Raw genomic sequence first — 26,665 nt, 5'->3', positions numbered from 1 at the left:
TAGAGGAATGGTGAGGATGCAGGGAGTAGAGTTGGCGAAGGTGGATGAGTTTAAATACTTGGAATCAATAGTTCAGAGTAATGGCGAGTGTGGAAGAGAGGTGAAGAAGGGAGTACAGGCAGGGTGGAATGGGTGGAGAAGAGTTTCAGGAGTGATTTGTGACAGACGGGTACCAGTAAGAGAGAAGGGGAAGGTTTACAAGAGGGTAGTGAGACCAGCTATGTTATATGGGTTGGAGACGGTGGCACTGGCAAAAAGGCAGGAGTCAGAGCTGCACATGGCAGAGTTAAAGATGTTAAGATTTGCACTGGGTGTGACAAGCATGGACAGGATTAGGAATCAGTATATTAGAGGGTCAACTCAGGTTGGACGGTTTGGAGACAAAGCCAGGGAGGCAAGACTGCATTGGTTTGGACATGTGCTGAGGAGGGATGCTGGGTATACTGGGAAAAGGATGCTAAGGATGGAGCTGCCAGGTAAGAGGAAAAGAGGAAGTCCTAAGATAAGGATTATGGATATGGGGAGAGAGGACATGCAGGTGGTTGGTGTGACAGAGCAAGATGCAGAGGACAGAAAGAAATGGAAAAAGATGATCCGTTGTGGCGACCTGTAACGGGAGCAGCCAGAAGAGAAGTAGACCTATTTAACTTAACTGAGCAGAGGATATGGAGACTACTGTCATTCTACAAGCACATGTATCAAAGTATGTGTACCATATGTGCATGCAAATGTGTGAGAGCGTGCGTCTACAAGCACAGGTATCAAAGTATGTGTGCCATATGTGCATGCAAATGTGTGAGAGCATGCATCTACAAGCACAGGTATCAAAGTATGTGTACCATATGTGCATGCAAATGTGTGAGAGTGTGCGTCTACAAGCACAGGTATCAAAGTATGTGTACCATATGTGCATGCAAATGTGTGAGAGCGTGCGTCTACACGCACAGGTATCAAAGTATGTGTACCATATGTGCATGCAAATGTGTGAGAGCGTGCGTCTACAAGCACAGGTATCAATGTATGTGTACCATATGTGCATGCAAATGTGTGAGAGCGTGCGTCTACACGCACAGGTATCAAAGTATGTGTACCATATGTGCATGCAAATGTGTGAGAGCGTGCGTCTACAAGCACAGGTATCAAAGTATGTGTACCATATGTGCATTGAAATGTGTGAGAGCGTGCGTCTACACGCACAGGTATCAAAGTATGTGTACCATATGTGCATGCAAATGTGTGTGAGCGTGCGTCTACACGCACAGGTATCAAAGTATGTGTACCATATGTGCATGCAAATGTGTGAGAGCGTGCGTCTACAAGCACAGATATCAAAGTATGTGTACCATATGTGCATTGAAATGTGTGAGAGCATGCATGTACATTAGGCAAACTATCACCACCTTCAGCAGTTCTAAGTTTTCCTGGAAAACTGTACATACAGTGATATAAGGAGAAAGAAAAGAAACTTTGAAATGTCTGTAAACTGAGAAATGTCTGTAAAGAGAATCCATACTGAAAAAGATACTGCTTTGCTGTAATACACAAATTACACACAGTTTACAGGGAGTGGTAACATTTTTATGTTAGAAAACCTTCAGCCTACAGAAAAAGGCAGCATGTTTCCAAAGAAGGTAGGGAAAAAAAAACAAGCAGCAGGTGAAAAGGAAGAAATCAGAATTGAACATGGAAGGACTGAAGAACATTATTATAAAAACAATTGGATTGGACACGCTAAATTGGCCCTAGGCATGAGTGCCTGCGTGTGTGTGCCTTCTGTGGATGGTGGGGCACTGGGCTGGCAACTCGACAATGTAAAACTCCTCTGCCACTCATGAGTGGACAAGGTAATCCACTGTGGCTACCCCTAACTGGGAAAAGCTGAAAGAAGATGAGACCTGTGATTATTACATGTTCATTGATAACACCCATACTGTAGATTGTGTAACTGTGACAATAAAGACAACCTTGGAACATGTAACAGTTGTTGGAGTTTATAGATCACGAAAGTCAAGTGCTAATGACTTAGAGAAATTCATACATTCTTTGCATTAAACACAGGAGGGAAAAGTAATGGTGGTTGGGGAACTTAAATTTACTAGAAATAGGCTGGAATATATTGCTTCAACAACATTAGTTAGGAAACCTGATTGACTTCTTTGAATCAGTCTCCAGAGCCGTGGATGAGGGCAGGGCAGTCCACATAGCCTACTGGACCTCGCCAAGGCCTTCAACACTATCCCCCACTCTGGAAACATAGATAAACTTACTAAGCTGGGCATTAATCCCTATGTCACTTGATGGGTTGCCAGCTGGCTTACTGACAGAACCCACACTGTAAAAGTAGTCTACTCAAAATCCAGCTCCAGACAAGAGGAGTACCTCAGGGTTCAGTCCTGGGACCGCTCTTGTTTGGCATCTACTTCTCTGAAGTACAGGTCAGCACTAAGGGACTGTGCCTAACAAAGTTCACAGATGACTGCAAACTGGGAGCCATTATTGAATCCCCAAATGATGTGGATATTCTACAAAAGGGCTTTACAGAAACATATTCTTGGTGCCAGAGCCATGGGCTCAAACTCAGTGCCAAGAAATGTATAGATGTTATGTGATCCTATCTCGCCTACATTCTGTACTGATGGGTTCGGAGCCGATCCTCGGCTCCGACTCAGCACGCTATACTATAGAGCGAAGTCTCTAATTGGCTGAGCTATGCTATATCCCAGGATGCACCACCACTACTTCCCAGATCTCGTTTGCCGCTTGACAGCAATAGACGTGGTCTCGACTTGGCTGGGCTAAGTACTCTTTACTGACAAATTTTCTGTCAGAATTTTTGTAATTTTTCACCCAAAAGCTGTTTTAACAGCTACTTATCACTTCTTGAGTGTTTTTGAGAGAGAAAGTTGTGTGAAATTTGGAGCGTTAGGTTCCCGCTCTTATTAGTAGAGTTTTTCCTCGCGCTCTAGTTTAGAAGTGTCGTTTAAAAGATTACGGTTTAAAATTTGTTTTTTTGTGGTACTGTATATTAACCTCTAGGTCCCGTTTTAGTTAGAGGGGCCTTGCCCTCGCGCTCTGTTGGAGCCTTGTTAGTTTACCTGTTTGTCTGTTACGAAGCCTAGGTCAAATCCTGCTTAAGTTAGAGGGATTAGGTTCTCAGTGCTTATTTTTTGTCCCTAGTGATTGTTTGTGTTGTCCCTAGTGATGTCAAAAGAACATAGACCTTCGGGGTTTAAAAAATGTACCAAGTGTGGGTACAAGATGTCTATAACGGACGATCACTCGCTCTGTGTTTATTGCTTAGGGCCTAAGCATCTTCAAGAGTCATGTAGTGTATGCCACGCTTTTTCTTCTCGCGTCCTCCAAGAGAGGAAAAATAAATTAATATTGAAAGGGATGATCTCCCCTTCCTTTGAGGAGGCTTTATCTTCTTCCCTCTCTCCCTCCAGGAAGAAGTCGTCTTTGGCTCCGACCAGTCCGTCGGAGCCGTCAGCAAAGAAATCAAGGCAGGCTTCTCCGTCGGCTCCACGGACTTCGGAGCCAAGGTCGGAACGGTCTGCCTCGGTGCCTCCAGCCTCGACTCCTCTGTCCTCGGAGTCGAGAGCTCGAGCATCGAGAGGTGGGTCACCTTCTTCGGCTCCAATGGTTTCAGAGCCGAGAAAGGTCGCACACTCAGACTCTTCTACCTCGGCGCCGAAGTCCCCGTCGGCTCCGAGGGAAATTGCTGTACTGGTGGAATCTCCCTCGGCGCCGATAATACTTGAGACTATTCTGAGCCAGTCCCCCAGTCTTTCGGAACCAGCGGAGAAGTCAGCTCGGGCCCGATCGGTCTCTTCTCGGTCCTCAAGGATGTCCGATTCGGATATTGACAGGGTACTTCAAAGGCTGTTTCAGTCTCCAGTCTTTCAAAAGTTAGTATCGGCTCCAGCCCAGTCGGCTCCGGAGCCGACTGTCCAACCTGTTGTTTTGGTTCCTCCTCCAACAGCCTCGGCACCGTTGGAGTCGGTGCTGGTGGAGCCGGTGGAGGTTTTCGGGTCGGCTCCGACCTTTACTCCAACCCCGATCTTCGGGTCGGAGTTCGGTACACGGACCTCCTTGGTCGGCCCCGGGGGTGAGGTTTCGGGTCCGATGCTTTCGGTTCCGAGCCTCCCTCGGTGCTTCGGCTGCGGGAGTGCCTTCTGCTGTTGTGGCCTCGGGGGTCGGACCGTCCCAGGACTCTGGGGGTCCGGCCTTCAGGGCCATGAGGAGTGCTTTAGCCAAATCTTCCTCGCCTACCTCCACCATCTCTCCGGCACCTTCCCTTGGCATGGAGACTTGTTCCTTTGTTGTCCCCCTGTCTCAGGACAGCGGAGCCCTGGAGCCTGAGGTCACCCCCATTGGGGATTCCTCCCTTCCTGGGGGTCCTTCCCTAGCTTCTTCGGAGGAACCTCCCAGGAAGAGACAGTGTAAGAGGAAGCACGTCGACTCGCCTGATGAGTCTCTCACCTCAGACACCGACCTCGATGATGCGGAGGGGTCCCCCAAGTCGTCCTCGGATGATGTCTCCTTTGTGGACATCTTAGAAATCCTCAAACAACGAGGAGACTGGCAATCCAAACCCCCTTCCGCTGAGGAGTCGGTATTCCTCAAGGCCTTCGGGGCTCAGCCTTCCGCCTCCTGGGTGTCTCCGCCCTTTGATGAGCTCTTGGATTTGATCTCTCGAAGGGCGTGGGAGCACCCGGATTCTGTGGAACCGGTGCCAGCTCGCCCTAATAAATTTTTGTCAGCCCCCCAGAGAAGGAATTCTTATCCAAAGGTGTGGCCGTAGATGCCCTGGTCGTGGCATCTGCTACCCAGCAAGATGTGGCAGAGGCTTCAACGTCCGTCCACCCTCCTAATAAAGAGTCCAGGAGTATGGATCGGTACGGGAAGCGCACCCTTACTTCAGCGGCCTTTACTTTAAGGTCTCTGAATTACCTTCCACACTTCACCAGACTTCAGAGGGATCTGGTCAAGGAGCTGTCAGATACCCTCTCTGGTAACCTACCTGAGCAGTTGGCTACCCTGTCATCTATATCGAACTCGTCCATGAGGCTCATTTCATATGCGGCCGAAGGGGCAAGTAGGGCGGCGGGTACAGGTGTTGCTCTACGGAGACAGGCCGGGCTCCGCCTGTGTCATTTTGCGGATGCCTTCAAGTCTTCCTTTGCCGACGCTCCCTTTGATGGGTCCTCCTTGTTTGGACCCAAGGTAAAGGACACCTTGACCCGCTGTGAACAAGAGGGTAAGACTTTGACTGCCGTAGGGGCACGGTTTTCCACTCCCTTCAGGCCTTATCCCAAGGCTAGAAGAGGGGGGAAAATTTGGTTCCGCAAATCTCAGAAGACTTACCCCTCACAGCAGGATGATCCCCCTTCTAGAGGCAGAGGAGGGGGAAATTTTTCAGGAAGACGCCATCCCAGAGGCGGCAGGGGCCCCCGCAACACTGGAGACCGCGAGTCCTTTCGTGGCTCCCCAACCTTCCAGCATCCCTGAAGGATTGCCCGACTGCGCCGCTCCGGAGCCAGTCGGGGGTAGTTTTTCGAGGCACCTAAAGGCCTGGGAGAATATCACCTAGGACCGATGGGTGCTCCGAATCATTGCCGGAGGTTACAACATCCCCTTTTCACAGCCCCCCCTCCATCCCGGAAAATCCCGGACCCACCACCCAGTCAACGGGATCTCGCAGCCTTCGAAATTTCAAAGCTGCTTCAAAAAGGAGTCATCCAACCGGTCCCCGAAGACCAGACTGGATTAGGGACTTACTCAAGATTCTTTTTGGTGCCAAAAAAAGACCGGGGACATGAGGCCCATCTTGGATCTCAGCAAGCTCAACCGTTCTGTCAAGAAGTCCACGTTCCGGATGGTCACTTTACAATCCATTCTCCCGCTGCTGGAGAAAGGTGTTTGGATGTGCTCCACAGATCTCAAGGACGCCTATTATCACATCCTGATAGATCAGGTGTCCAGAAGACACTTGCGCTTCAGCCTGGGAGACAGTCATTTCCAGTTCCGTGCACTGCCCTTTGGTCTCACCACAGCCCCCAGGGTGTTCACCAAGTGTTTGGCAGTGGTGACTGCTCACCTGAGAAGTCTAGGATTCCAGGTGTTTCCATATCTAGATGACTGGCTCCTAACTGCCACCTCCAGGCGTCTATCTTACAAAACCTAGCAGCCACTATTTCTCTAGGCGACTCCCTGGGAATCACCTTCAATTGGGCAAAGTCCGTGTTGCTGCCATCTCAGCGCATACGGTTTATCGGAGTAGAGATAGACTCAAAGCAAATGCGGGTTTATCTTCCTACAGAGAGGATAGAAACATTACAATCTCAAGTCTGAGCATTGCTCTTCAAACACTGAGCCCCAGCAAGGATGGTCCTACAACTGTTGGGTTCCTTGTTGGCTACCGTTCTCCTAGTTCCCTTAGCAAGATTGCACATGAGGATTCTCCAGTGGCTCCTGTCAGTCCAGTGGTCATATCAGGATCTCCCTCTCAGTCACCTCATTATGATCACGGAGACGTGCAAACAGGACCTCCGTTGGTGGCTTCTTTCCTCCAATCTGGATCAGGGGCGACCCTTCGTTCCTCCACCTCCAGTGGCCACTTTGACTACGGACGCCTCCCAGACGGGGTGGGGGGGACATTACCTGGGCAGGTCAGTCCAAGGCAAGTGGCACCCCGACGAGAGTTCCCTACACATCAGCATACTGGAAATGAGGGCGGTGCTTCTATCGCTACAAGCACTACACAATTACCTCCCCCAGGGCATGATTGCCGTTCAGTCCGACAACATGTCAGTAGTCTGGTACCTGAACAAGCAGGGAGGGACCAGGTCCTACCCCCTTTGCAGAGAGGCCATGAGAGTATGGGATTGGGTTGTTGCAACCAACCGTTTTTTGGTAGCAACACACATTCTGGGGAGATCCAATGTGATAGCCGACCGACTGAGCAGAACTATTCTCTCCCCTCACGAGTGGTCTCTGAACGACAGAGTAGTAACTCAGATCTTCAGAAGATGGGGAACTCCTTGTTGCGACCTCTTTGCAACTCCTCACAACACAAAATGTCTACAGTTCTTCTCTCTCACCCCAGTTCCGGGGGGGGTTCCCAAGGACGCCCTAGTCCAAGCTTGGCCCACCGGCCTGCTGTACGCCTTCCCTCCGGTTCCCCTTCTTCCCAGGGTGATCCAGAAGGCGATTCACTTGCGGTGCAAGATGATTTTAGTTGCCCCATACTGGCCTCGTCAAGTCTGGCTGCCCTTTCTTCGGAAATACGCACTGGACAGTCCATGGTTCCTGGACCAGGCTCCAGATCTCTTGATTCACCAGTCGGGACAGCTTCATCAGTCCCTTCATTTGTTGAGGCTAACAACTTGGCTCCTCCACTTCCGACCATAGTCAGGAACCAGGTTTTGGACTCGGAAGTCATACATATCTTGTCCTCGGCCCACAAGAATTCGACTAAAAAAATGTATAACAGCAAATGGAAGAGATTCGTCATTTGGGCCCAACTCCGGGGATTAGATCCTATTACTGCCCCGGTGTCTGAAGTTTAAAAATTTTTAGCTTCCGTATTCAATCAAGGCTCTTCGGTCTCTACCATCAAAGTTCAATTAGCAGCTATTTCTAATTTTCATGAAAGTATAGACCCACCTTTGATGAGCAATAAGTTGTGTAAAGCCTTCATGAAAGGTGCTGGTCTGCTACGACCTCCGATTTCTCATCCAGCTCCACCGTGGGATCTTAATTTCATATTAGGTGCTTTGACCTCTTCCCCCTTCGAACCGGCAGCAACTTGTGACTTGAAATTTCTTTCTTGGAAGACTGCTTTTTTGGTGGCAATTACATCAGCCAGAAGAGTTTCGGAACTTCAAGCCCTATGTGTCAAACCACCGTACCTGTTTTTTCATAAGGATAGAGTATCCCTCAGGCCTAATCCATCCTTTGTTCCCAAAGTTTGTTCTAGTTTTTGTCTTCAACAGTCATTGGAACTCCCAGTTTTCTTCCCAAACTACTCAGACAGAGCGGAATACATCTTCCATTCATTGGATGTTCACAGGCAGTTGCGTTTCTACTTAGATAGGATGCACCAAACACGGAAAACAGATCAGTTGTTTGTGTCCTTTTCGGACAATAAATTGGGTAAAGCCGTCACAAAGGTCACCATTGCCAAGTGGATCAGAGACTGTATCAGTCATACTTACCTTCTTTCTAATAGAGAGCTTACAACCACTGTGAAAGCTCATTCTACAAGGGCTATGGCTACTTCGACAGCCTTTCATTCCAAGCTTGCCATTGGTGACATTTGTGCTGCGGCTACCTTGTCTTCTCCTCACACCTTCATTTCTCATTACAAATTGGATGTGGCATCTCGGGGGCGAGCTTCCTTCGGTTCCACAGTTCTCAGGAGTGTTTTCCAGTGAGCCACCCAGGAATCAGGTGCTAGGGACGCTGTCCCATCAGTACAGAATGTAGGCGAGATAGGATCACATAACATCTTTTAGTTATGTACTTACCATAACTTTAGATGTTTGCGATCCATCTCGCCTATATTCCTAATACCCACCCTCCTTCCCCCTGCCTTGGAGATCAGAAGAGACCGGACGGTTCAGTTTAGCCATTTCATCTTGAAACACCTGGCAATGTTATTTCAACTGTCTATGACTGCGTGCATGTGTGCGGACAAACAAGATCTGGGGAAGTAGTGGTGGTGCATCCTGGGATATAGCATAGCTCAGCCAATTAGAGACTTCGCTCTATAGTATAGCGTGCCGAGTCGGAGCCGAGGATCGGCTCCGAACCCATCAGTACAGAATGTAGGCGAGATGGATCCCAAACATCTAAAGTTATGGTAAGTACATAACTAAAAGTTAGCCCCCTTTGGGAATAACCATGTACCCATGAATTACCACATAAGTGGCAGTACACTAAACACCGAAAGTGTGATGGTGGACAGTGGTTTCACCTTCGATAACCACATCACAACAACAGTCAGGAAATCCTTGTGTGTGGCACACCTCATCACTAAGGGTTTTTCATCCAGAAAAAAGGAGGTCATTGTCCCACTGTACTCATCCCCTCATTAGACCCATTATAGAGTACAACGCCCTGTTTGGTATGTACCTCAAATGTACCTCAAGACATCTGCAACAGCAGGAAAGGCCACAGAAATACCTCACTAAAAGAATCACAAGCCTAAAGCAGATGCCCTATGCTGATTATCTAAAAAAAACTCCAGCTGTACTCTGTTGTATATCGCCTACTCAGAGGCGATCTCTGCTTAACATACAAGGCCATGTCAAACTCAGAGCTGTTGGACATGCTGCACTTAAAGAAATCCCAGTCCCTCAGAGCCACATGCTCCAGGGATCTAAACCTGGTCATCACAATGAACAAAACATGCTGGAGGGATAGGTTACTGACCCAGAGACTCCCCATACTCTGGAATAGACTGCCCATACATGTCAAGCTGAGCGCCTCTTTGGCCCTCTTCAGAAGGAACCTTGATGATTGGATGGGAGATAGGAAATTCACCCCGGGGATCATGTCATTAGCCCTGCTAGACAGGGGACCAGGGAAGTAAATATTCTGGGAAGAAATAGCCAGGGAATTGTTATGGCTAGGCTTGTATAGGCTCTAGGGCCGATAGCTTAGTACCAACCTATGAACATATGAAATTATTGACAATATATATTCAGAAACAGTTGCTTCAGATTGTAAAAAAATACTACCAGAGAGTGGAACATGCTAGAGATTATTTGTGTTCCTAACGAAATTACTGTTACTTCAGGTCATGTTTTACTACTGTTGGTGTGCAGTGATCATGGGGTTAAAATGGTTAATTTGGTGCTAAATAATTCTGCCAAACTGAAATCTAAACCAATGCACAGAAGATTAATTACAGATTATGTGGAAGCCATACAGTGGTTTACACTGAAAATGTCAAATGCCGTTTTGCGAACTTTGAATTTCGAAAGGCAGTTTTCAAAAAGTCGCATAATGGTGATTTGAAATATGTTGAACCCACAACAGCAAATGCTAGTGTGCATTCTCTGTTGTGAGATCTTATTGATTGGAGATTGCACTACAGTGGGGATCGGGAACTTTGCCCTTTTCTTCACTGTAGTGCAATCTTAAAGTTGTAATATATAAGTAGCAGGGGGTTTGGCGGGTGCAGGGGGGCTTGCCTCCTTGCAAAACGTGCATTGAATGTCACCGGATGTAAGTTCAAAAAATGTCAACAAGTCAAATTCAAATTGTTGACATTTTTCTTGTTTCATTATTTTGGTTGGTCGATGTTTGTTAATATTGACAATGTTTTTCAAGTAAGTGATTACTCGCAAAAACACTGTCGAAATTTTGATAGTAAACCCGAAACAGTCACTATGTAAAACTAACTGGCGTGATGTGCTGAGTGGAAAAAAAACTGCCGAAGAATGTGGAAAGTTTTTAAGGAGAAATTGTTTGAGAGCAAATAATGAATGAATAAATTAATTAATTAAAAAAATGTTTAACATAAGGATCTAGGCATACAACATCAGAGGAATATATTTCCATAAGAATAAGATGCCTCATTAAGGTGAGAGACAAAAATATAAGAAATGGAAAAAAGGTCAAACTACAACTTTAAAAACTGAAATAAACAAATTGAACAAACAAATTAAGCATAGTGTGAGAAACGGTCAAGAAAATGTATATAAAGATATTGAGCATAATAGGAAATAATAGGTGCATAAGATGTGGAAGGAATAAAGACATACAAATTGATAAAATTTGTGTAGATTGTAAAATTTATTCTCAGACAACAGATTATTGATATATTTACAAACTCTTATGCAAAATAGATTGGCTGCACAGAGTGGGTGATAAGTTGTTTTACTGACATCCAGGTAACATTGGATACCAAAATCAAATTAGATTATATTGAAACAGAACTGTGCAAACTGGATCCAAATAAAGCACAGGAAGGAGGCGAAATTAGTAATAATGACCTGAGAACACTTCAGCACAAACTTACAGTATCATTATATCTATTATTTACTAGGTCATATAAATATGGGCAGAATCCTCTAGATTGGAGATGTGCGCTTATTAAACCAGTCTTTAAGGGAAAGGGGAGTAGGACAAAGCTAGAGCCGTACAGACGCATAAGTCTACTTTCATGGTGTGGAAAAACAATAGCGAAGGTAATATTGGATAAGTTATTGTCATAACAGGAAAGGGTGGGACTTGAAACCATATCAACATGCGTATGTTGAAAATAGATCTATTACCACCTGTAACATGATGTTCTGTGATAATGTAACAGCAGCTGTAAATGAAAAATTGTGCTGTGACGTAATTTATATTGATTTACAGTACCTTCAGCATTTGACAGGGTCATACACAAACCATTGAACAGTAAATTAGAACACATAGGTATTGATGTACTCTTGATAAGATGGATAGTTGTGTGGCTTTCAGATAGGACAGGGCAAGCATCATACAGCAATTGAACAAGTGAAATTATTGGTTACAGTCAGGGTGCCCTATAGGGCTTTGTCCTAAGCCCATACCCGTTTCGATTGTATATTTCAAACCAATCTTTTTCATCTGAGGTGTTCTACAGTTTGTATGCAGATAACTTGAACTTGGGTACAGTGATTAGATGTGTTACAGATAAGGCATGACTGCAAAGTAACTTGACTAAATGGACCGTTTGGGCAAAGGAGAATAAGCATATGAGATTTGTGAAACATAAATTGAAAGGTAAATATTTAATACAGCACACATTGATTGAAACTGTAGATTTATTTAAGGACTTGGTTATAAGGGGAGGTCCAGCTTTGAGTTTTTCTAATCATGTCAACCAATTGGTTAATGATAGTTATAGAACTATGGGTTGTATAAAAAGATTTTTAAAGTGTTAGAAATAAGAAATGAAGTCATTGTTTAATTACATTAGACCCAAACTTGAGTGTGGAATAACAATATGGAAACCTTATAAGAAAACAGGTAAGAGTACAGCAGAAATATAACAGCAGAAATATACCAAGGGCATCCGTGGATGTGAAAGTTTAAGGTATGAAGGACTAACATATCTGAACTTGTACAGTGTGTCATATGTATATTTAAGAGGAGATCTTATTCAGGTATATAAAACATTTAGAGAGAGCTACCTCAGGGAATGTTTGAGGTTGTCATAAAGTAGTGGAGAATCATCAGACAATCTATGTAAAGGATTCTGTAGGAATGAGAAATATACTAAATCGCTGAGAAAGCAGCTGATGCATGGAACATGCTACCAAATTACATTAAAGGAAACACTGGTTTATATATTTTTAAGAACATTCTGGCCACTTATTATGGGAAAAAATGTTATGGTATATTGGCAGGCTAGAAAGGCATGTATGTCCGTGCTTGAAATATTTGTATGTATGTATCTATGCTACTTTGTCAGGCACACAAGACCAAAGCAATGTATTTATGATGTGTTAATAAACTGCAACAAAATGCATGGTTCTTGCTGTGCTGACATGATCTTGTATTAACACAGTGGTGTATACATAACTTGCCTTACTTTGCTTTTGACGTGGAACTTTTGTAAGTAAATGTATGCTGTGTCCAGATATATTACAAGAACTTGCAACTAAATAAAGCTGCAGAAAGTACAATTGTGTAAAATCTTACCATAACATTTCCCTTTCTTCACTATTGCAGTATTCCTGAAAAAAGGGATGTCCAGTCCTGGGTGGCCCATCTCTTGGCTATTATAGAAAAGCTTGTAAAGGATCTTGTTTGCTCTGTATGTGAAATGTATGCTGCTCTTACAGAATGTAGGGATAAAAAGGGTGTATGGACGCAACTACCCAGAAATGAATTGCCCCAGAAGAGAACTATCTTCATAGGACAAAGGAGTCCATGCACATCCAGAAGGAAAAATGCAGAATAAAGAAGAGGTGGTTGGAGTGAAGGATCGAATACTGCAATAGTGATGAGAAGGACATCTACTGTTATGGTAAGGTTTTACACAACTGTACTATGCCCTTCTGTATCACTGTTGCAGTATTTCTGAAAGAAGGGAGAGTAAAACAGATCAAAAAACAGAGTGGGACGTGGAAGGCTGAGAAGAGCCTTCAACAAATCCACATTAAATGGTTTCAGCAAAACCTGCTCTGGCCCTAGAAACCATATCCAACTTATAATGCTTAGTAAAAGTATGCACTGAGGACCAAGTAGCAGCTTCAGGGATGGAATTGGTGTCCAATCCCTTGAAGAAGGCACCAGAAGGAGGAACAGCCATACTGGAATGAGCTCTAGCAAAAGCAGACAGAAATTTGCCATGAATAGAATAACAAAAAGAAATGGACTTGGATATCCAGGGGAGATGGTGTGCTTAGAAACAGCCAAACTCAAAGACCTGGGATGAAAGTAAACAAAAAGCTGATCAGACTAACTGATAGCCCTAGTTTTATCCAAATAGTACCTGAGCTGTCCATGCAAATCCAAGATATGCAGGACCCTCTCAGTAGCAGACTGAGGAAAAGAGAAAAAAAGAAGGGAGTTGTACCGACTGATTTAAGGACAACTCATTTATTACCTTGGGTACAAAAGAAGGATTAGTATGAAGGGACAGCCTGTCCCTGTGCAAAAACAAAAAAAGGAGGAATGGCCATAAGGACTTGGAGCTCAAAAACTCTCCGAGCAGAAGTAGGAGCCAGCAACTAAACAGTCTTCCAGGTACAATGTTGCAAAGAAGCAGAATCTGCAGGCTCAAAATGAGCCTGAGTCAATTTTTCCAAAACAAAAAAATTAAGGTCCCGAGGAGGAGGAGGAACAAGTTTTCCTTGACACCCAATATGCAAGGCGCCTTTAAGAAATTGTTTGACCTTAGAACAAGAAGTCAAAGGAGGAGTCAAGGGCAGACAAACAGAAATGACTGACAAAATAGGCCAAGTCAAACTGGAGCAACTCACACAAATAAGATAGGACCAGAGGAACCTTCACTGAAAATGGGTCCTGGTTAGGAACATGGCACCAGACTGAAAATCTCTTCCATATAGACATATATGATTTCTTGGTTGAGGGTTTACTTGCCTCCTATAAAACACTGGGCACGTCCCCTGAAAAGTGGTGCCAGAAAGGGATCAAAACCCAATCACCCACAATGCCAGTTGCAGAGTGGACAAGTGGGGATGGATGAGAGAGAGCCCTTGTCCTGTGTGAAGAGATCCAACCAGTGAGGTAACTTGTAATGATTGCCCCTGGCCAGATGCATTAAGAGAGGGAACTACTGCTGTAGCAGCCAAAAGGGAGTCACTAGCAATATTTCTGGGGAGTCCAGCTGAATCTTCTGCAGGAGTCTTTCAAGTAGGAGTCTTGCAAGTAGAGGAAGAGGAGAGAAAGCATAAAGAAACCTCCCTTCCATGGAAAGGATATGGTGTATATTTTTCAGGCCAAATAGCATGGCACCCTAGAACAAAAGAGAGGAAGTTGCCTGTTCAAAGGGGAGGCAAAAAGATCTACCTGAGGAATACCCCACCGATGGACAATGTCCAGAAACACGTTTCTGTGAAGCATCCATTCATGAGTTTCTGTGTTGGACAACCTCAGAGAGTCTGCCACAAGATTGTTCTCTGAAGGAATGTATACTACCTGAAGAGTTAACTGATAACTGTGAGCCACTTCAAGCCTGAAGTGCCATCCTGCAGAGCAGTTAATATTTTGTGCCCCCTCCTTGTTGACATGCCACATCACTGTAGTTTTGTCTGTGTACACCTTCAGTGGGTCCAGAGAGAACATGGGGTGAAAAGTCTGAAGGGCTAGAATCATCTTTTTGATATTGATATGGCCCAATTTCTTATGAGGAGACCAGAGACCCTGAACTTTCAAGTGACCAAGAGATGCCCCCCCACCCCATGTCTGAGGCATTGGTGAACAGCGTTTGAGAAGGGACTGGCGGCTGAAAGGACTGACCTGGGTTGAGAGTGAACTGACGAATTCACCAAACAAATTCCTTCCTGAGACAGGGAAGGAGAAGTGCATTGAAAGTCAGAGGGTGATGATGTTGCACAGGGAAGGAGAGGTGCACTGAAAGTCAGAGGGTGATTATGTTGGACAGGGAAGGAGAGGTACACTGAAAGTCAGTGGGTGATGATGATGGACAGGGAAGATGAGGTACACTGAAAGTCAGAGGTTGATGATGTTGTAGCCAAACTGACTTGAGGAACCATTGCAGCTTCCGCATATGCACTCTGGCAATAGGAAGCATTGCAATAGAAGAGGCCATGAATCCCAGGGCGTAAAGAAACTCCCTTGCTGGCTTGGCAGTCAGTGGAAGAAGAGTCTGAAAGAAGGCTGTCAACCTCAAAACCTTTGGAGGCATAGGAGAGGCCAACATTGGCACAGTGTGAATCCTGCAACCCAGATACACATGATCCCGAAAGGGAGTCAGGATGGACTTTTGGAATTTGATAGTACATCCCAGACTTTGAAGGAGAGAGATGGTGAGCTGCAGATCTTGCAGCAATCAACTGGGAGAAGGCACCTGAAGCAACAGGTCATCTAGATAAGGAAACATCTGAATGCCTTGGAGCCTGCAGAAGACAGTCACAGGAGCTAGGCATTTTGTGAATACCCTTGGAGCAGTAAAGTGGTCAAAGGGAAAAGCAGAGAACTGAAAATGAGAGGAAGACAGAGAAATGTAAAATCTTCCTGTAGAGAGGGTGAATAGGGATATGAAGGTAAACATCTTTCAGATCACAGGACGCCAGAAAAGCCTGGGCAATAAAAGAAGAAAGAGAGTTTGAACGAGAAAGGTGTTGAACTGAGAGAGATCCAAATTAGGTCTCAAAGTGCCCTTCTTTTGTGGAACCAGGAGCACCCTGGAATAAAAATCCTTTCCCACTTGGGAAGTGGGGACAAGTTGTGTGGTCTCTTGGTTCAAGAGACCCTAGAAATTCTGTGACAGGAGGAAGTTTTTCTAAAGGAGGTTGAAGAATTCCAGAATAAGGAAGGAAAGATTGCCATCACATAAAGAACCCTGACGAATAATGGAAAGAACCCAAGAGTCAGAAATTATGAGACAGCAATTTGGAAGACAAAGGGAGAGCCAAAGGGACAAAGGAACCTGGTCTAAAGGTGTGTGTGTGTGTGTGTGTGTGTGTGTGTGTGTGTGTGTGTGTGTGTGTAGGGGGTCAAATTGTCAGAGAAGCAGGTTTATCAGATAAGGGAGACTTCTGGGCCACAGAAATCTGAGACGTCTTAGCAGAGGGGGCCCGCCTCCCCCTTCTTGCCCTTAGAGGCTTGGCAGGGTTGCCTGCGAATAAAAGCAGATCTACAAGTATAATTCTTCTGGAACTTAAACATATTTCTCTCTCTCCTATCTCTAAGGTCTTGCAAGGCTTTGCCTTTCTCTTGAAGAGACTTGAACAAGTCAGCAGCAGTTCCAAAAAGTTGAGTATTGTCCAAAGGAGCATCCAACAATTTGGCCTCAATGTCCTCAGAAAGAGACTGGAGATGAAGCCAAGAATAATGCTTCATGATGGAACCAAAAGCCACAGCCCTAAAACAGGCATCAGCAGCATTGTAGCTACACTTAATAGAGTGGCAAGCCACTTGGGAAGCAGAAACTAAAAAGATAAGGCAGAGGACTTGCCATCAAAATTAAGGAGAGCAGAGATAACCTGACAAGCCTGAGCAAACAAGGCCAGAGCATACCTGGTTGTGTGTGTCTGGTAATTAATAGCCCTAAAGGCCAAAGCAGAAGCAGTGTACATGTCCTTGCCAATTTTTTCCATTGCCCTGCTATCCTTATCAGAAGGAAAATGTTTAGAAGGTTTGTTAGAAGAAACTGAAATCACAGCAGGATTAGCAGAAGGACATTCAAATAAAAACAGAGAATCCTCGGGAATCTTATAGAACCTATCAGGCTTCTTAGGAGCAGGAGGCTGAGAATCGGGAGACTTGGAAGCAGCAATTAAAGTATCTAGCAAGGCGGCCAACACAGGAGGAACTGCCAGTGGTTTAGGAGTATCCACCTGAAGCAATTCATAATATCTTCTCTGAATATCTGACATTTGAGAAGAATCCTACTTAAAGAATTCCATCATCCTAGCAATTGTGCCCTCAAAGAACAATTCCTTAAAAGGAGATTCAGGGTTAAATGTTTCCTCTGTATCAGAACCAAAAGACAAAGGCATCTGTGAAGAATAGGACAAAGACCCCTCACCAGACAGGAAATCCTTATCTAAGGAATCTGTTTCCCTAGACCATTAGAAGGGGTAGCGGTCCAAGGAGAAGTGGGTAGTAAAACCTGTTGAGGATGCTTTAGGGCCATTAGTGCAGAGAATAAGCCCTATGTAAACTGTTACCATTCTCTTTGAGGAGCCATATGACATGCTTCAGTTTTTGTTTTTTCTTAAAAGGGACATCAGCCCTAACAGATACTAGAGGTTCCGACCCTTGTCGAGATTCAAGAAGAGAACCTGCAACTTCCTCCCTGACCAATATCTGAGGAATCCTTCTAGGACCCTCCAACTTTATCAACTGCAGTTCCCCCTCAACTTCCAGAGCAGATGCCTGCAAAGCCTCTGAGGTCATGCAAAAATAAGTATCCATGCCACCTTCCGGCAGGGTCGAGGCAGAGGAATCTGATGTAAATAATGAACAACCTACAGAGGTATCACCTTCTTCTAGAGGGATGTCCAGTAGAGGATGGACAGCTAAAAAATCCGTCCGAGACTTCTTGGTCACCTTCTTACCAAGTGGGAGTATCTCAAGGTTAAAGAATTTCGCAATGGTACCTTGGCCTAACTGTCTAAGCCGTTGGTTTTCAAGATAAATGGCCAGGGAAGACAAACCGCTTCTGATTCTCTTAGGCACAGATGTCTTGCAGACACTACAAGAGGTAAGGTCGTGGGAAGCATGCAAACAAAAAGAGACAAGGTGATGAGCCGTATGGGGAATCTGCCTCCCACACCGACGTTTTCCCCTCTTGGATGACAAACTCTAGGTAGTGATAAAAAAATACAAGACTAAGTAATCTTTTAAAAATAAAAGAAAAAGTAATCCCAATGGGGCACTTACCTGGTGTTCTAAAAGTCAGAACAGCAGCAAAACATTCAAACCAACTGGCAACAATGGTATTTGAATTGGCGGCTAAAGAAGTTCTAGTTAGTTGTGCTTGTCCGTCCCTTTTAGGGCCTACGTTCTGTATGAGGAGCATAAATGTGATGTAAAGAGCAAACAAGATCCTTTGCAAGCTTTTCTATACTGGCTGAGTGATGGGCTGCCCAGGATGAGGACATCCCCTCTTTCAGGAATACTACAACAGTGATATAGCAGGACATCTGTTATTCTTACTTACTCAGCAACACTAGTGCCTTTTTCATGTCATTATGCATGAGTTGCTTCATATTTCAGCAGAACCTTTTACTTAACGGAGACAAGTACTGGTATAAAAAGGCAATCCAATGACATAAGCTGTCTTTATTGTGTTACGCTGTGCTATGCTATTCAGAAGTTCTTTCTGGACAGAAACTGTGATATCAGCTGCTGATGCACTAATAGATTTCAATACTTTGAAGTGTGTGAAGTGTATACCAATCCCATCATAAATGTTTCTTCCTAAAAATTGTTAATTTAGGAAACACAGCTGAGATCTCACAGGTAGATGTACGCCTATACCTATTGTAGTGATAAACATACAAACATGTATTATTAGCCAAGGTCGATAATTCAGCTGATTTTTTTTGTTTTTTAACTTTTCTACCCTTCAAACATATGGTTGAGTCATGTGGAATCCTTTCCTGTCATGCTTTATGCTGCTCATTTATTTCTTGTTGTAGACCCTCTTACTAGGGTGACAGCTAGATAATGGGTTCCTGACTGCCACTGTACTACAAAAAGGTGCTGTTTTCAGTGTTCATACTCTTGTTTCTTCTTTTCTTGGTGCATGATGCACAATGGATTGAAAACTACCATGCAGTCACCCACTGCCTTCTCCATTCCACCTGCCAGCAAGTGGGATTATGTTTTTTTTTTTTTTTATGAGAGTGAGACGCTATTTGAATGTTTTGCTGAGAGATCAGAAAAGGTCTCTCCATTTTGTCTTTAATGGTCAAACACACACATAAATAATATTATCACAACTGGTACATGGAGAGCATTAAACATAGATATGTTTTGTTTGAAACCACCTTGAAAAGTTAGGTTTTAATTTAATTGGTAATATGGAAGAGTGTATTTGACTTAACTTCTAAGGAGAATATGAGACATCGTCTGAGAAAACATTCTTCATGATTTATGCATGTGTTAAGTTAAAAATATAAGGACATCACATCTGTTGAAGGTAAAAACGTTTTTTTTATTTTACTTGTACAAGGAAACATTAAATACCTAGCTACAGTAGCAAAGAAATGTCTGTCTAACACTGTTTTACTCATGCTTTTATAGTGAATTTTACACATAGAACAAAGGAAAATAATTTTCAACTGTCAATTTGAGTATTGCATATCTAAGCAGCTTAAAGTTCCATCTAACATGGCTTGTTGTCAGGCAATTTACCCACATTGCTAACAGAAATTAGACACAGACGGTACTTTTTAGACAAGCATGATTTACATTAAAGGTCAAACACCAGCTGGAACTTTTCACAGCTGTTTTATCTAGGCTGCCGGTACTTTTTAATTTAGGTCAACCTTCACATTTTCCAACATGCTTTGTTCTTTTGTAAGTTAACATTTTATGCCTTTGCACGTACTTTACCCCAAGCATGTCTAGCATATGTAAGAAATACAGAATAAAGGCTATCAAGTAACAATAATATTTATCATTGTTATTATTATTACAGCATGTAATTTAGTTTGTATGGGTTAGAGTTGTGCCTGATAACAGTGTTCTAATCAGCTTGGAGAGGGAGGAGACATGAAAAATATACCAAGTTCTTGTGAAATTGTTATGAGGAAAAATGTTCTTTCATTAATTTAGCAACACAGTCATCAACCACCCACCTGTGTGTTCTTCCATCCATCCAAGCACCTACTTCCATGTACCCAATTCTTTCATCCACCCATTCAGTCCAAACATACAAGCACCAATTTATCCATCCCTCCCTCCCTCGCTTCCTCATACAATTCATGCACCCATTCATTTACAATTTCCATATTTCCAGACTCTGTGGATCATTGTACTGTTAGTGAAGCTTTATGGCTTTGAGGGTGGAAAAGTATCCTGCAGTGCTAAGTGGGTAATATTCACTCACTGTAGGATTTCACAAGCTGTCATCCTTCACCTAAGGGTCTGGATCAAGGCTGGGGGGGGTCCTACCTGACTAATCATGTGGTGCTAAATGAGGCTGGTAAAACTTTCATAGCACTTGCTGGTAAAGATGACAGATTTCCTAATACAGTGAAAAGAATTTTCTTGGCCAATATAAATATCTCAATACACTATAGATACATATATATATATATATATATATATATATATATATATATATATATATATATACACACATACACACACACACACACACACACACACACACACACACACACACACACACACACACACATATATAGGAACACTTCACAGTGCCGAAATCCTGAAAGATCAAATTTCATATGGCCGAGACCATATGATCGAACTTTCAGAATCTTGACATTGTGAATGGAGATCTGCATACAGCATGGAATGGGAGATTTCCCTTTTCCATGCTGTAGTGCCATCTCAGAGTTGGAATATTTAAGTAGTGGGGGTGTGGGAGGGCTGCAGAAACATTTAAACTGTTTTATTATTCATTTATCTTTTTGATTTGTTTCGGAATTTCGATATTCCGAAACATCGATCATATGAAATTCGATGTTTCGGAATTTCGAGATTCTGAAGTGACTCCATATAGATATTATATACTGTATGTGTGTGTATATATATATATATATATATATATATATATATATAAATATATATCATTTCTTTTTTTTTTTTTTTTTTTTGCTAGAATGTACTTCTGTTTAAGTAGCTATACTGACACGTGTATTGGTTTGTCTCCCCAGGATTTCTTGCAACAAAATATAACAATTCTAGGAAATGAATTAGCCATTTTGCAAAATGAAAAATCATTTCTGAAAGAAAAAAATGCTGTCTTGTCACGTAAGTATGTGGAAACACAAATATGCATCAGTAAATGGAAAGTTTTGTTCTTGAGAATTATTTTCATTTCTACTTTGTATGTATACAAAGTGTGCATCTCTGTAGTTGTAATTAAAGTATATCACTATGACTATTTTGCCATTAGATTTAATTTCACCTTGATTACAGATGTTATAAAGTTATGTTTGAGACCACTAATTACTAAATTACTTACTCTTTATGACCCTCCTCACTCCATGGATTCAAGACTTTGCTAGTAAGTCCAGCATTCATCTCAGATTGTACCAGTACAGCAAACAGTGCACCATTTCTGTGGAAGGCTGACACAGTGATGCATATTAACAAAGGTTGAAACCCAGGTGAGAACACTGAATGCTTTTAGACACCTCTCACCCTACTGCATATCTCCCACCCTCTTAGCACAAGAGTTCTGTGCAAAACTAACTGAAGGAACAAAGGCCCAAAATTGGGTATAATTTTTAAATATTGCTCTTCAGCTTAGGAAGTTGGTAGAATGAAAGGCTTTTACTTTATTAGCATGCTTTTTCCAAATGGAATAAAGTCTGAAACTCAAATGTCGGTCATTATTTAGGCACTTAACTTCTCAATGATTTGCCAAAAAAATCAAATTTTGTGAAGAACAGACCAAAAATATGAGGCATAAATCTAGATGAAATGTAAGATTGTTTAACCAATACTTTTTAGAATGTCACCAACATCTCTTCAGTACTTGAAAGTGTCATACAGACATCATAGGTTTAGATCTGGTAATGAAGCTGGTAGTTCTTTTTTAAGTGCATCAGCTGGTGATCTAATATGAATGAACAAAGGGGGTATATGCTGGACTTCTTTTGTCCTCAAAGAGCTACTGAAATACTTTAAACATAGCCAGTTATTACACCTTCTGCTAAAAGTGGTTCCTGGCTGCATGCAGTGGTGAACTTAGTTCTGTGACTGCAGAACCAGGGCCAGATCCACAGTTATAAGGAGCCCTTCTGGGCTTAGTTGACTCTCATTGCTAGTTTCTGTGGGCAGCACTATATTCAGGAAACTATAATTCATTATGCCAGGAACTTTAATCTATATAGCCAGTGCTTAATAGCTTGCCACAGTAGCACTGCAGAATAGATTCAGTTCCCTGCAAAAGTGCCTTTGCAGAATTAGACTTGTGCTCAGCACATGTAAAACCAGAAGCCTGTATAATTTGTCTGATCGTCTTATGGTGGTTTCCATGGCATCTGAGCCATGCTCATGTTACTGTGTCTGCTGATACCATCTAGTGTCTTTCCTGGCTAAACAGACTTTCTATCTGAAGGATGTGATATATTATGTAATCAGATATATGCCTGGGGAACAGCTAACAACTGTACAAACATATTAAATGTTTATCAGCCAAGTAATTCTGCTTTAAAGTAGTAGTGCCCACATAGCCAAAATTTGGGCTCGGATTTATCAATGAATATTACACGTGAGGAGCAGTAATACGTCAGTTTTCTGCAAAGAGCTACTTGCAGCTAAGAAAACATTGAAATTATACGGTCTTTAAATCTCCACAACCTTCAAATGGTGACTACTTAATGTTGCAATAGGCGCTATATGTCTGAGAGTCCCAACCAATGTGACTGAATACTTATTTCCAAAAGAAAAATAATGTTTTTTTTTTTTTTTGTAAAATGGATCACAGTATAGTGACATATGACACTGAGGCATGCCCAAGTAAAACAGAACAGGTACAGTCTACCTGTCATACTTGTGTCACGTGCAACACTGAGGCATATCTAAGTAAAATAGAACAGGTGCAGATTACCTGTCACACTTGTGTCAAGTGTAACACTGAGGCATACCTAAGTAAAATAGAACATGTGCACAGTGGGTGCATCACATGTAACACTGAGGCATACCTAAGTAAAATAAGACAGGTACGCTGAGTACCAGTCATACTTGTGTCATGTGTAACAATGAGGCGTACCTAACTAAAACAGAACAGGCGCAGAGTACCTGTCATAATTGTCACATGTAACACTGAGGCATACCAAGTAAAATAGAACAGAATCAGAGTACCTGTCACACTTGTGTCAAGTGTAACACTGAGGCAAACCCAAGTAAAATAGAACAGGTGCAGAGTGGGTGCATCACATGTAACACTGAGGCATACCTAAATAAAATAAAACAGAATCAGAGTACCTGTCATACTTTTGTTATGTGCAACACTGAGGCATGCCTAAGTAAAACAAAACGAGTGCAGAGTACCTGTCATACCTGTGTTATGAGTTATATTAAGTCATATTAAGCTCATGGCTTAAAACCAATCAAACAGCTTGACCACATCACCCATTTAGAGAGAACGGTACACTAGTTCCTTCTGGTTAGATCATGCATTAATATCAGATTTTAATTTTCAGTTACTTGCATGCAAAGGTAATTATGTAGGAAGGTACATGCATTAAAAAAGTGCTTAAAAGAGGTGCCAGTAATGTACCAAGGCAGGTCCTTTTGTTGCAACCGTATTCGCTGCATCAAAATTAGGTGTAGTACACCTGAGCACTGTAAGGTCGGTCACTGTGCTTGATCACTGAACCTTTCTCACTGGTTATATTCTATTTCTCACAGTGGTCCTGTTAAGAGTGTAAGATAAGCAGTCCTGCATTTCTGCGTACATGTGTGTGTAGTTTTTCCTGACTGAAATGTGGCACAGCACAAAGCCTGTTGTCTCGGCTTGACTGCTACATTCGTCACAACTTTCTGATTACATGCAAACCTGGTCTTACTAACCAGGCACCGCAAACACAGTGTGCTATAGCTTTTTTTTTCTGACTTGCCAGTCATCACACCTTCTTCCAGTTTGTAGTAGTATGGCTGCTATGACACTTTCAATTTTATTTATTTATTACAGTTGAATATCAGGGCTAGGCTGTCTGGGCATGGCCGTTTTACATCAGGGACCCTGGGAGAAAAGGTCCATAAATACGTAATACATTACATAACATTTATGCCATATGGCCAGATTCTGAAAGACTTATCAGTTTAAGTGACTTTGTGGTGTATAGCCATTTTTTAAAAGCAGGTGTACACTCCGGGGGGGGGGGGGTTCTAAGAGATGTGCTGTTGGTGTAAGCGACTTATTCCAGTTTATACACCACAGTAAATCATTTACACTAAGAGGAAGCCTGTTTGATGTTTGGGCTGCAATGTCTTGGTTCTATAGCTGGCTGCATGTTTTCATGCAGCAGGTAAGAACAGGAGGACATCAGTCTTTACTGTCCTCTGCCAATAGTGGAATTCCTCAGGGCTCTGTCCTGGGGCCACTCCTTTTTTGCATCTTTTTCACTGATGCCAGAACTGACTCTAGTGTATTACCATGTATTCAGATGACTGCACATTTGGAAGTATTTCCATTAACCCTGGTGGTAACACCTGTCTTCAAATAGCACGCAACATTACACAAGAATGGTGCAGTATAAATGACCGAGCCTTTGAGCTCCAAAACTGGTTCATTTTGGCATTTGGAAAATGCTTCATTACTGTTGATAAGAATGACTAATTGACAAAGTAGTAAACAACCTTGAGGTCCAGGTAAACAACAACCTCTGACTGATACAATTATAGTTATTACCATCTGCAAAGCATATGGAGTTGCCACCTGATCTTCCATAGAGTGGAAAGCCAGCCAGGAGGGTTACTTATCTCGTCTACACAGGTTTCATATTGCCAGTTATAGAATGCTGCATCCTGTTCCATAACCTACTCAGACACCACTGGTTGCAGATGGGGAAGACAGAAAGATTCCTCACAAGGTGGATTGAAAGGCAACAAAAATGGTTATGTAGTCAGTGGCTTCAATACGTCTCTTTTCTCTTTATATTATCATCTTCTTAGGGAAAACATGTGCATGACATACACTGCATTTAAAGGCCTCTTACTATTTGCAACCCTTTGTTTAGAGTACTTCCCTGGTAACCTCAACTCAAAAGGACCATTATCCTCCATAAAAAGATTAACTATGCCATAAAAAATGAAAACTACATATCTCAAAAGACTCCCATGCCTGCGGAGTAAACTCCTGCTCTAAATTAATCTCAGCCCATCTAACCATACGTTCAAGAAGGGAATGAATGAAAACATGGGTTCACAGATTAGTACTAGCTAACAGAGTTCTGGCATGGGATCCAGGGCATCATATCCCTAGATAGGCGGTAGACCTTGCGATCGATGACCCTGTGAGTGGTCGACATTATTGTAAATGTGTTCTAAAAAAGTAAAACAAGCAATAATTTACTGGGGGCTGGAAGCTCGGGTCTAGTATACAGAATATGAAGAAACAACCTGCAAACTATCAGAAAAGAAGACCTTCAGCTGATCGTGCTGATTGAGTTGATGGCCATGGAGAAGTGTGGTAAGACAACAGGAAAAAACTAGTGGGTAATAGTAGTATATCATGAAGGATATTACCAACAGTAACTGGCAGCAATGCTACCTTTCTAAAGATTTCATTGGGGGTTAGGCAAGTGGTATAATGGTGAAGGTGTTTATTTCACAGTCACAAAGTGCAGGGTTTTATTCTCACCTTTGGAAGGGAAATTGGCTAGGCTTAAAATTGCCCCCAAGGGCAGCTAGACTTGTACCTACCTATGAACTTATAGATTTCCCTACTGTGTGGATCAATCTCTGAAACTCTCCCCTGCAGTCAAAATCAAACCTTGTACCTGTAGAACAGGAAGCAGAGACCATAACCATTATGCCAGTTGGTGTAAACACTGGCTCTAGATGATTATTAGTGCATATAAAAATAGGAAAAAGAGGTTGCGGATGGATGGAGAGGGTGTACAAGTGGCCTGGAAAAATCAGCTAAAAAAAGTTCACTGTATGTCACGTCCCTTGAAAGGAAAGTATACAGGAATATATATCCTGGAATGGGGGGGGGGGGGTTATAGAAACTGCTAAACACCATAGATGGTTGCACTGAATATGACCACAAAATCTTGTTCTCAGAAAAAAATAGCAGCTGACAACAGCAGGATGCTAAGATAAAAGACTGGGAGTATTCAAAAAATCCCTCTTCACAGAGAAGAGGAATGGAGTTCTATTCTGGAACAAATCAGCAATGGCCACTCAGTATTAATAAAAGGTAGTATCTACTGCACCAGGAAACCTGACCGTGAAATACTTGTTTTACAATGAAAATATTAGTCATGTTTCTAACAATAAGGAAACTTGAAAGGAAGTTTAGAAAATATAGGTGAAAATCAAAGAAAGTCAAAAATGGAGTGGATACCAAAGATGAGGTAGAATAAATGGGCCATGCTGTCTTTATCTGCAGTCATATTCACCAATATTGGGCCCCAGTGAGAGTGCACAATGTTATGAGTCAATTCCTAGATTAGAGACACTATAAAATGAAAAGCTTATCTAAAAATAAAATATACTGACAACTGGAGTGTATGAAGTAAGGCCTATGCCTTCTGATTGAGAACACTGCTTCACAACATTAAGGTCCCATTACAGTAATGTAAATTTTGTG

At 42.7% G+C, this 26,665-nt stretch overlaps 1 protein-coding gene across 3 annotated transcripts in view; it reads left to right on the top strand.

Annotated features, from left to right (window-relative positions):
* LOC122817622 overlaps nucleotides 1-26,665 on the top strand; it is a 357,468-nt gene that overhangs the window by 32,922 nt on the left and 297,881 nt on the right. For all 3 annotated transcript variants that reach the window (XM_044090670.1, XM_044090672.1, XM_044090671.1), the window contains one exon: nucleotides 21,051-21,147. In XM_044090670.1, coding sequence (XP_043946605.1) covers nucleotides 21,051-21,147 — 97 coding nt within the window. The remainder of the gene's footprint in view (nucleotides 1-21,050; nucleotides 21,148-26,665) is intronic.

This window comes from Protopterus annectens, chromosome 13.part0 (assembly GCF_019279795.1).
Source record: "Protopterus annectens isolate FY-2018-M chromosome 13.part0, PAN1.0, whole genome shotgun sequence".
Classification (NCBI taxonomy): Eukaryota; Metazoa; Chordata; order Ceratodontiformes; family Protopteridae; genus Protopterus; species Protopterus annectens.
The sequence above is the reverse complement of the archived record's forward strand: the minus strand, read 5'-3'. Positions and strand labels throughout refer to the sequence as shown.